Source organism: Chaetodon auriga, chromosome 21 (assembly GCF_051107435.1).
Source record: "Chaetodon auriga isolate fChaAug3 chromosome 21, fChaAug3.hap1, whole genome shotgun sequence".
Lineage (NCBI taxonomy): Eukaryota > Metazoa > Chordata > Actinopteri > Chaetodontiformes > Chaetodontidae > Chaetodon > Chaetodon auriga.
Window position 1 is genome coordinate 7452309 of NC_135094.1, and position 12487 is coordinate 7464795.

At 42.7% G+C, this 12487-nt stretch overlaps 1 protein-coding gene across 2 annotated transcripts in view; it reads left to right on the forward strand.

The window, feature by feature from the left end:
- The window catches only part of ptprn2 (protein tyrosine phosphatase receptor type N2), a 122896-nt gene that overhangs the window by 67418 nt on the left and 42991 nt on the right, over nt 1–12487 (forward strand). For both annotated transcript variants that reach the window (XM_076761378.1, XM_076761379.1), the window contains exon 11: nt 3501–3565. In XM_076761378.1, the coding sequence (XP_076617493.1) occupies nt 3501–3565 (65 nt within the window). The remainder of the gene's footprint in view (nt 1–3500; nt 3566–12487) is intronic.

The window sequence follows — 12487 nt, forward strand, 5'->3', positions numbered from 1 at the left end:
TGAAGATGGACCAGGTCCAATTGTAATTGTATTGCAAACAAGCGACACTGTTGTCCAGTTTAAGCCATTTATTCACAAAATAGTAATCACCCACTTTGACTGAGTTCATATTGAATAGTCCCAGGCAATTATCTGTTTTATATTCCAATAAAACTGGTGTGCGTGTGTGTCATCCCAATTGAAAGCACATGAAAATGGAGCACATTTTAACACACATGAAAAAGCCCTTTTCATTCTGCCTTTTTTTTGCCTGCTGAACATCAAATGATATGCCTCAATATGACTCGGATAGCGAAAAGATCAAATGAGCAGCAGGGATCAGATCTCGATATTAGAGATCAGACTAGATAGACTTGGACAATGCCTATTAAAATGGCTGGAGGAGCCTCTCTGAAATGAGACCTGACATCTCTTTTCCACAGTCTGTCAGGAGTATTTGGTGGCTAATTTGAAGCTTCCAAAATCTTTGTGTGTGTGTCTGTGAGGAAAAAGAGAAAGAGAGTGAGCTCCAGGGGGAGGTTAATATAAGGGGTGACCAGAGAGAGATGCTGTAGGCTGTTACCTGTACAGTCAGTGACAGAACAAGCGATCCATCAGCTGGATTCTCTCCTCAGCCCAGATCCATCCAGTTACCGGCTAATGAGTGCGGCAAGTACATGTATTTACATTTAAAGTGGCTGTTGTGGGACCGTCCTTTCCCTCAGGTTGATTGGAGAGTCCTCAGCTTTGATTCACGAGTAAATGCCGACCTTCAGGCTTCTTTGGTTTCGCCATAAGACGGTTAATGCCAGCTTGTCAGTCAAAACCTGAGCCGCGGCCGCCGTGACGTGTATGTGTGTTGATTCCAGGCTAATCTTTCGTAGTTTGACTCATGATGTGTTGCGACCCCAGAGGGGTCCTCATTAGGACCGAAACGTTGTGTGACCTTTTAGCAGCTTCGCCTCCCCCCACCATCTACGACCTCACACAGCTGGGCCCAATTACCTCGCTCATTACCCCCCTCGTAAATAGCACGAGGACCACGCAGGTACTGTATCTATGTATGGAGAGGCAATATGTCGGACTAAATTCAGGGGTGGCAACATGATATCAAAGTGAGCTGAGACATGCCAGATGAAGACTTCTCTCCTCTCACTAATAGCAGAAGATTTCATTTCTTCCTCCTCTTGTCTCCCTCTTTTATGTGGCACTCTAATTTAGAGACTTTGAATGTATATTTGACCTTTCCAGCCCACTCGCCGCCTCCTTTATCCTCCTTTCAGCCATCCTTCAGAAAACCCTGGCTGACACCTAAAATATAAGATGCCCCCTTTGCTGCCATGTTGATGAGATGATAGGATGATCAATGTTTGCAGGATCCTTAATAACCAGAAAGAGAAAAGGGGAGAGAGGAAGAGCAGGGGAGATGGATGATTATCCTAAAAGTAGCGTGCTTAATTAGATGGAATGCTGCATACATTGTGGACTGAGTGGATTCATTGGGATAGATTAAAATACTAATTAAACAGGCCCTTGCCGAATTTGGAGTGTGAGGTGGGGTTCAGCTCTTCAGGGTCATTTGCATAGCCTTCATCTGGGGAAATGGGATTTAAAGGACCTGCTCTCTTTCTCTTTCTCTCTTTAACTCTCACTCTTTTTCCTTTTCCCCATTACCAATCACATTCACATGCTAACAAACTCAATTAAAATTATGCTCCTTTTTTTTTTTTTTTTTGTTTCACTCCGTAATTTGGCATAATCTATTAAGGCCCCTTTGATTTTGTTTTTCAATATAAATGTCTCCATCAAAGTGAGGAAGGGGCGCAGGAGGGGGAAAAAAGTCGGCGAAGTGAGTGATCTTGAACGATGGATATTTAACATTGCCTCACTTTGGTTTGATTTGCATGAGAATATCTTTCGTGAACAAAGCTTTGGAAATAGCATGCCATATTTGATTAGATCAATAGATCTGAGGATCAAACTCGGGTGGTGTATTAATTACTGCAAGAACAAAGGCAGGAGCTCAAGTTATTGTGTGCTGTGAATCTACAAGCACTTCATCTGCTTTCTGGTAATCTTTAGTAGGTCTGACTCAACGTGTGTGAGGATACGTTTTTCTTTTTGCCATTTTATGTTTTTATCCGTCCTCGCGGCACGGCTCTGTGGATCACACTCTCTTTCATCCAGACTGAAATATCTCAACACTATTTGATTGTCATGAAACATTCATGGTCCCCAGAGGATGAAGCCCAATGATTTTGATGATCTCTGACTTCTCCTCCAGCAGCACCGTGAGGTTTTTTGTGTGAAGGTCTCAACAACTGCAGGATGGATTGCTACGAAAGCTGGTACAGCTAGCGCCATCATCAAGTCACAATTAAAGTTTTGCAGTACATAGCTAATGACATGTGTTTAGTGCTAATTAGCGAATGTTAGCATGGAGCACCGTCTCCTAGAAATTACCTTTATACACAGCTAATTAGCAACAGCAAATATATTTTGAAGGAACTGTAATGTCGACTGTATTAAGTAACGTACCTGGCAGGTCCCACAATGTATTTCACTTATTTTCCATCAGAACAGGCAATCTTGCAATGCACTGTCCACTCGTAGTGACTACAGCATTATTCAGCTTTTTTATGGTTATGTTTAGGCGCTGACAGCACTTTGTTCAGGTTAGGGAAAGATCATTTTAATACAGAAAAAGTAGCAGCAATGATGATCTTTCCCTAACCTCAACCAAAGTGCTTTTGTGGCTTAAACCTGAACACAGTCTGTACTTCTGCATACCGACAGCTGATGTCCACCTCCTCAAAAATGTAACCACGCATTGGAGCTACAGCATTTACAGAAATGGACATTGAGGAGAGACTTGGTCACACACATCTAGCACAGCCAACTCCTCTGTCCATTGCGACCCCGTGCTATCACAGTGAAGGTAACAACATGCGTTATAATCCCACATTCAGCCGCCCGCATCACAGAGCAAATGAAAGCATGTAAACACACTTACTGATATCATTGAAGTGCGATACGACCCGATCGTGTACAATTCATCCGCCAAGTGTTGCAGTGGTGATATCAACGGGCGAAATCTGACGCTGAGCAATAAATCAAACCTACTCCCGTTAAGCCTTTGTGTCAACCGTAAATCCAGTTTAAACACCAGCATGTTAGCATTGTCATTATGAGCATGTTAACGTGCTGGCATTAGCATTTAGTACAGCCTCACAGAGCTGCTGCCGTGGCTCAAGACCATTACCTGTTGCAGGCCTGCACAGCATATCATTCCTCCAGGTGCCACCACAGAGCTACCCTGAAGATTATTTTGCTTGATGAAGATTTTATGTGTGTGTGTGGGATGGCCATTTTCTATGACCAGTTTGACATCTGACTCACGCTGTCACATCCATTGCATCATTCTCGGTTTCACTGACCAGTTGTTCTGCCTCAGGAACTGAAAAATCTGCTAGCTTGTCATCTCGTACTCAACACCTCCTCTGCTTTTGTCTCCCGTGCAGTCCAACAGAAGCAGCAGCTGGAGAAGGAGACAGGCCTGAAGATTGTGGAGGCTGGAGTCAGTGATGTAAGTTATACTCTCTAAAAATATCCGTTGTGTGTAAAAAAAAAAAAAAAAAAAAAGAAGAAGAAGATGAAGAAAGCAAGAGTGGGTGTGCTTGTAATTGTGTGCGTCTTCTGCGCTTGGACTCATGGGACAGGAATAGCTCTGTGATTCCGACTTGTCTTTGCATTCGTATCACACCTGCAGCTTCAGTTGTGCAGCCAAACACTAATCTGCAGCAGCAATGAATTCCAAACACACATCCTTTTAAGTGTGCTGCTTTGATTACCGTCCCCCGTTTGCGTTTCCTTTAGGTCTCTGAGAGCTGTTGTCACCATGGCAAATAAAACACAACAAGACAAAAGCCGGATGCGTTTTGTGAAACTTAAAGTAAGTGTTGATCATCACCGCGGAGCGACAATAACCAGATTATCTTGAGTGCTGTCACTTTGTCGGGGGCCCTGATGCTCCTGTGACATATTCATTGGCAAAAATTAAGAGGAGAGCAGGAGGACACTCAGGATGATCCAGATGAAAGGAGAGTAAATGTGTATTCATTCAACACTGATAAATATTCATATGTATCAGCGGTAAGGATCTAATCAAGCACCCATTGATGCATCATAGCCCTCCATGCTTGCCTGGTAAATGAGTTTCTCTATGGAAATGAGACAGACAGCCTTAGACCCCTGAGCTGCCCTGATCATGAGGCATGCTGGGAGCTAAATGGATGTGGCCTGTGCATCGCAGGACAGTTGCCATTGGCAACAACCGTCACACACCGTATAGACAAGATCATTTTCCCGTGTTAGTCCTCTCTCTGCTGTCTCCCCTTTGGTGCCACTGCCTTTATTCGCCCATCTGCCTCCTATTTATATCTTTTTTAGCGCAGCAGTCTCTCTCATCTTATTTCACATTGTGTCTTTATCACATGCTTCTCAATTATCTCTGATTCACTTTGTTTCTTCTTTTTTTTCCCCTCCTCACTCTGACTTTTGTCCTGTTCTGTGTCTGCCTCTCCTTGCCTCCTTTTCATTCTTTTATTCCTTCTCAGACTGATTCCTGCGCTTAGCCAGCGCTGGTACAGGGCTGTGTTTGTCATATTGGGCCTATTTGTAGATAATTAGCTGCAATAATAGCCTCTCTGCAGGAGCCAGGGTGAGGGAGGGATGGATGGGAAGAGGGAGGGAGGTAAGGAAAAAATCTGTCTTCCACCTCATGGGGAGAAAATCTGCGCCAGACTGTGTTTGTAGAAATGCATGTTAGGGAAGCTCGGCATTTACTGTACTACAAATAAAGAGCTGGCAAAGTATAAGCCCTGAAAACTCATTCAGAGGGCGTTTTATTAGCAACAGCTCTAAACGTGGATGTGTTGATCCTACCAGTTTGTATCCAAGAAGTGGAGAGTTGATGGTAAGTTGGGCAAAATAGTAGCTTTTGACAGGAGAGCCTGTGGAGTGGGCTCTTCAAATACATTAGTTTAAAAGGTGTTAAACCAAAAGCCTGCTTTCAGTAAATTTGCAGTAAATTGACCACGGTTATGAGTGAATGCGTGCTAGAGGTTGCAGAATAGGTCTCCTGTAGCCTGTTTCTTAGTGGCAAAAATAGAAATATGCTGGCTAAAATTGCTCAGTGGATCCATAAGAGGTGCAGAGCGGGAAATTAAGCGAAGCACAGTGCTACGCTTTGCACAGGCAGCATTCTTCCCTCTCCCGGTAAGCTCGTATAAAACCATCAATGTGGTCGGTGTCATTAAGTCTTATCACTGACAACTCCCCCCCTCCTCCGTTTTTATTTAAGAGGTGACAAATGACAAAACAGCTTAGGAAGATGTCCAGATAGAGCGAACGTCAATAGCAGTAGATGTGGATGAGGATAAGCAAATGTCAAAGTGGGGGGAAGGAGACATCAATCAATAGGCCGAGCAATATCTACTCCATTATAGATTGCAGGGAAGTCGGCTTCCTAAAGAGAAAAATCAACAGAAAAATACTACTTGTTTTTTTTTTTCTTTTCCATTAACGTATGTGTGTGGGCCAGGATATTTTCTGAGTACGGCTCTTATTAACAGCTGTTTCCCAAGTGTGAGCTGCACTCTCGTGGAAACCCAAAAGGCAAATGGAGGTCCTCTCACGGCAATTCGTGAGTCCTGTAAACGTGTGAAAAACTGTGAGGAGGAAAAAGAAGCCAAGTGGAAAGAAATTCATGGTTGATGTGGCCTCTTTGCAGCTTCTGCATCAGCTGACTCCACGGTCCGTCCTCATGCTACATTGAAGTCATACATATGAATACGTGTATCCGTGCTATTATCAGACACTTAGTACTCTAAATGTGGAAATAAGCCCCGGCAGATCATATCGCACCTAAAAAGCTCTGTGACTGTGCATCGCCGCTGCTTTCCCCTGCCTCCTCGTATCTTCTGCCGTGCAGGAGGGGGGGTTGATGATTCAACCCCTCCCCACCCCCCACACCCACCCAAACTGGAGACAGCGGCCAGGCACCAGGCAAAAGGGTTGCTTTTGCTGGCAGCCATAGACACAGCATCGCTGGTACCAGTGGGGAGCGTGGGGAAGAGAAGCGAGGGAATAAAAGAGGTTCAGAAGGATGTTTTTGAAAAAGGGAGGGGCGATGTTGGTCAGATGTTTTTTCGAAGTGATTTCTCTGTTTAGTCACAAAAAAGTCTGCAATCGTCTGACAGTCCTCATGCTGTATGTGGGTCCAAATGATAGAAGTATAACAAATCTAGAACTTAGAAATTATAGCTTCTAGTGAATGACCTTCAAATCTTACTTAATGCTGGTGAGGTGATGCTTAATCTCCAAGAATATTTTCTGAGGTTCAATATTTCCATGCTAATATTGCCCTAATCAAGGTCTTAATGACCGAACACTTGGTCTGCACACTGATGCCAGTGTGCAGAAGCTTTCCTCTGGATTAAAAATTAAATATTAAAAGAATAGAAAGTATCTCTGACAGCTGAGACGACAAAACTCCACCCAGACTGAGCGGCTGGGAAAATATTGCTTCCAAATCAACATTTTCTTTACTCCGGTATACCTGCTTAACTTGAAATTGCTTTGAAGACTTACAGTGAATGCCTAATGACCTATAAAACATTTCGAACTGCACATCTGTAAAGAGCCAACGGTAATGTTTTCCCAGATTTCCATTTTCTCCCTGCCGATCTTTCCAAACACGCAAACGCGATACAGATCTCCACATTCTGTATGAGATGGTCCCCATGTGATTAAGATGGTAGTTAAATTGAGATTCATTGACATTTTGACAGCGGTCTCATGTTCGAGATAACTCCAGCATACTGCTTATGTGAAGAGGCACTTACTAAGCATAGAATTCCCTGAGCTGCATGTCAACTGATTATTCAACCACTAAATGTAAATCATATATGGCAGCCAGGGACTCTCTGCTCTGTGCATGTGTGTATTGTCTGTGTGGATGCAAGCACAAATGCACAGTAAATGTGTAATGTTATTGTCTGTGTGGCCGCAGAGTCTGTACTTAATGCATACTATAATTGGTATTTATAGGGCTCGCTGCAAGTGTGCATTTTTCTTGTTTTAGCACGCTCATGACGTGTCGATGTGCGCCGGACTCACTGGTCTTCCATGTGATTTCTACACTTGCCACAGAGTGGAAGTGGAAGTGGATGCAGGCGAAATGATCCTGTCGTGTATCAATCAAGAGGAGCTGGTGGAGAATGCCACCGTCTCATGATGGTCGAAAGCTCACATTATATTTCTAATCAAAAAACTAAGTGCAGAGGCACAGAGGCAAAACTCATCTCAGAGAAAGGTCACATGTGATGATGACCCCTCCCGATGGATTTGAAGGCTTTCTTTCCAATATCCTGTGCCGTAATTAATGCAAGGGCACATCCATTTGAAACTGTTCTGACAGGCTTCTTTATAAAAATGATGCGGTGCATCAGGTTTTTAGTATTATTGTATATGATGCCTCAATTTGAACAATCGAATGTTGAACAAATTAGACCAACATGCAACATGTTGTGCACTGAATTTCAACTAGACACAGCAAACTGCTTATTTATTATCTTCCTGTAAACCATCTACATGATGAGTTATACAGGTATATTTAAGACCAGAGGTCGAAATAGCAATGGTGCTTCATTCTGCTATGTTTAGTGTTTATGTTTATTAGGCATGCTAGCGGCATTTTTCTAGCAATGTCAGTCAGTCAGTCGGTTGGTCCATCGCTTTGGTCCAGACTGAATATCTCAACATTTACGGGATGTATTGGCACAAAACTAGGTACAGTGAAGTCAGAATTTTAAGCTGTACAGTGTACTAATTAGCAAATGTTAGCATGCTAACACGCTAAACTAAGATGGTGAATATGGTAAACATTATACCTGCTAAACATACTTATGTTACCTAAGCATGCACGTTGAATCTTGGTACTAGTGTTTGGCCCTGCTTCTGTTACAAATGCACGTTTTCTCATTTCACTCTATCCTCCTGTGTCATTTTTATGTTGAAACACAACGCAGTGGAAACTTGAGCAGCACACACTACATTTGTACAGTCACTCTTAACGCACTCAAGAGGATCCAACTTCTGCTTCGGGGTTGATCACTTTAAATTTGCATTTTGTTTTGCTTGAACCCTTTTTCGCATTAATATTTATATCCACATTTTTTTTATATTATGCGCATGACTATCAGGCAATATCAGTGCATTTTGCTTTCCTTTAATCTAACAAAGCCCGAATATTGTAGTATAAACCACTTAACAACAAATACCATGTGCAACCATCAGCGAATGCAATTCCTCCGAGCGAATGGGACAAATCATTTCAGAGGGGACTTCAAAGGAAAGCTGCACTGACCATTTCCTACCAGAGAGAAGAAACAGACACACAGGCTGAAATAAATAAATAACGGTGATAAGAGTTGTACAAATTGATCATGTAACGGCACGGCTATATGCTTTACTTCAAAACATATTCAACCATGTTGGCTTTTCAAGCTGTGTGTGTGTGTTTTTTTTTTTTTTTAAAGAATCACAAGATGAGAAAATATATTTTTATGTTAATTTCAGAGATCTCTTATTCTCATTTAAGTGCCGATGTAGTTCCTCAGAGGACATCAGAGCGGCTTGGTTGCACTGCTGGATGTATTTTCTACCCATCCTTACGTGTTGTACAGTGTGTGTGTGTGTGTGTGTGTGTGTGTGTGTGTGTGTGTGTGTGTGTGTGTGTGTGTGTGCGTGCGTGCGTGCCGTAGGTGTGTATTTGTATCAGCCAATCAATTCCACATTGGCCCTCAATTGCCTTTTCCACATTGACAACCAATCCAATCTCCTTCACACACTGTAATAAACCCAAACAATGAAAAAATTGCGGCCTATAAAATTTTCAACAGTGAAGGAAGGCCAATCTGGCTGTTTTAAAAGTGGCTAAAATGCCATTACTGTGGCAGATCTGGATGCGAAATGTCATATTGGAGCAGCCCCACTGTGCCTGCAGCCCTGAGTAACACTGCCTCTGTGGAGACTCCAGCTGCCTCCCACTGATGAAAGACCGTCCAGCAGCTCCGTTTCTCAGCAACCTTTTACCATCACCTGACCTTTGGACTGCAGAAATGCCTTTGATACCATGCCATGCAGTTTGGTATTTGCCTCTCTCTATATCATGACGTGTGCTTTCCCCTGGGTGAGGGTGGACTTGTCTGTTTTTAATGAGTGTCAGAATGTAAAGTGTTTACTCTCCTACCTTTTGCTTCTTTTATGTTCCGCTGCCTTTGTTAAAGAGAGGTATGGTGACTGTGTATAGTTGACAGTGGTATTTTTATTCAGCTTGTTGAAGGGCAATTCCTCCGCCTATTGTAAGGAATTAAATGAGATACTTTTTTTTCCTGGTGTGTTCGTCTCTTCCTGGAAATAAAAGCTCAAGGCCAAGGTGGCCTTGGAGGTGTTATGGAGATTTAGATAAAATTAAAGCAAAATCCACTGATGAAAACTCTAACACTGTTATAAATCATCAATCTGTGATGTTCGGTGCTTTCAAACATTCATTCCACTTCAGTCTATGATTTCCTGAATTTTTCACCATAACTCAGGGTGATGTCGTAGTTCAGTGGTTAATGCCGTTGCTTCAAAGCGAGAAGGCCTTCTTTCTGCATTTTTCCAATTAATTGCTTCATTGTTTTGTCTTAAACATGTAAAAAACGGCTGTTATATTTACCTAAACCTCAGAGTGAAGTATCCAAATAGCTTGTTTTACTCAGCCAAGAGTCCAAAACCAAAAGATGTTCAGTTCACTGTCTGATATGACGAAGAAATGCATTAAAATCCTCACATTTTAGAGGCTGGAACCAGAGAATATTTGATATTTTAGCTTGAAAAATGGCTAAACCAATGAATCAGTGATCAGAATAGTGGCAAACTAACCACTCAACCTCTTCTTGCAGTGTTCCCTGGCATTTGGATGATGGCGTCTACAATTTGTGAAACAAATTACTCACATATGTGTTACTGTTGTTTGTATTTAACGTGCACAAAGAGTAAAACAAAGGCCATTTTAAGGCATTAAGATTAAAAAAGCAAATTGAATGGAAATATGTAAAATCAGGCGGAAACAGGCCTGCGAAGAGGTTTATCGACTAACTGGTGTTTTACACGATTGCTCTCATTAGTCTACATAAGGAATTAGTTGTGTTGATCGTTTGATTGCATATTACAATTATAATTCGATACTGGGATACTCTCCATTAACCTTACAAAGCAATAAGCCCGAATAGTGAATTAATAGACTTTTGGCGACTCTATATTTAGTTGATGTAGGTCGACACGGCAGCACTTCTAGCAAAAGCACAGTAGCAGTAAGAGATGACAGACTTCTTGCAGCTGGAGTTGTTCTCAAACTGCAACATGTCCTGTTCTGTAGCTGCTTTGCATTTTAGACAGTTGAGGCTACTGTCAGAGGAGGAATTTAAAATTCTGCCTCTTCTACGGTGGATTTCTCCCTTTATGTTTGTTAAATGTCAGTAGAAAATGGAGAACCTGGAGAGAGGCTCTTGAGCTTTGAATCTGACATGCTGACACCAAACCTGATGTTTACTGTCGATGGTTTGAGAAAAAAATCTGTTGTTTATGTTTTAGTCGTCGTAGCTGTGCCGTTTCACCGTATCATGCCATCTACTGTTGGACAGTTATCCACAGAAACTAATAGAGTAAGAGTAAGGAGACAGTAATTAATCCTGACCTTCAAGGTAGAATGCATTTGTTCCTGTAGTTTAGGCAAATATATGTGTATGATAAATACACATATATTTGTGTGATCGGAGTGATGAAGTGTTAACGAACATTTCCTCTGGATCTGGATCTGGATCTGGATCTGTTGGAAATAACTCATTCAGCTCAGCCATTTTGATTATTCAACAACATTCAACTTCCATGACTCTCAAAGCAGACTTAAAAGCTCCAATGACATCCTTGTGGGCGCAGGTTGGCCTGGTTGGCATATTTTAAGAGGAAATAATGACACTCTCGACTGCAGCCGGAGACTGACTGGACACCCCGCTGCTTCCCCTCCAACTTCGTCACGGCAAATTCCCTACGTGGTGATCACTGAACTGAGCTGCCACTGGTGTAGAACAGCTTATGATTTCTATGCTGCCGTTATACTCTTAGGGTACATGGTAGGCGCCGAATGGGGCTACTGCAGCTCTATGAATAATACTCATTGTGGAACAATGGCAAATAAGCCTAGAAAATTAATGCAAGTAGTCAGTGTCTAGACAAACACTTTACAGTGATAATTATGCCAAATTCACCACTGAAATGAAATGATAGTATTCACTGGTAGATCTACATCAGCTGTAGTTTGCTAGCTAATTAAACTACTGTTAGCTTCACGGGTCGAATGTCTCCGACTGAGTTTTTGATGTGTCCAGCTGCTTTTGAAATGAAAATCCCATGAAAGATTCATAAATATGGCCTGGATGGCTATCATACTAAAAAACTGAGGCTAAAGCTCCTTGTCCCGGGCAAATGTTAGCATCCTCGCTGTATGATCCATGTAGTAGACATAGAAATAATGGAGCCAGGGTTACGGTTAGCATGTGAGGGCTAAGAGGTGTTTTTGATGTGGTGACTTGTGTACTTTCTCAAATATAATGAAGAGGAGGAGCTAATGTCAGCCTAATATGATGTAGTCCAAGTTTAGTTAATGGTTAACTGATGGCTGAGATTATGACCCCATGTGTGACCCCCACACCTGCTTTGCCCACAGTTGATAAATACCAGTAATCTGCCTCATTTTTAAAACTTCTATCTACAGGTGTGACATGTCCTGCACTTTCACTAAATGATGCCACACTTGTTTGAACAAAAGCTCCGGCTGCATGTTGTCAACTGGTGTCTGGCAGCAGCAGCAGCAGCGGCAGCAGTGAGGGCTGGGTGCCTGGGGGAGGCTGAGGGTAGGCGGGAGGGGGGGGGGACCTGCGGTGTCCACAGCTGGATACCATGGCAGAGGTTTTAAATGTCAGTGTTGAAGGGGGATGTGGTTGCCATTTGGCCTGACAAGCTGCATGCCAAGGGACTGGCAGCGGGATCCAGGGGCAGGGTGCTCCCGGTCCCGGCCACAGAGCTCTCACCTTCTGCCATTTATCATGCGGCTACTTGCCTAGCGCATCTGGCACCTTAGCATTGACGGCAGCAGGAAAAGCCGTTGCTGCAGGCTAAGCGGTGGCCCATGGTAATCTTTTTAACATTATGAAAAAATCAGGGCAGTAGTATTTGTTTGCAATATAAATTCAGCCCAGAGTATCTTGTGGTTTAGTTGTTGGAGGATTTTGAGGAAGTTTTGAGTTGCTTGGAGTTCAGATGAGAAAGGGTGCTGGTGTGCTTCTGATGTGATCGACAAGGCACAGGTTGTAAATTAACCAATAACCAGCAATAGGAGTGA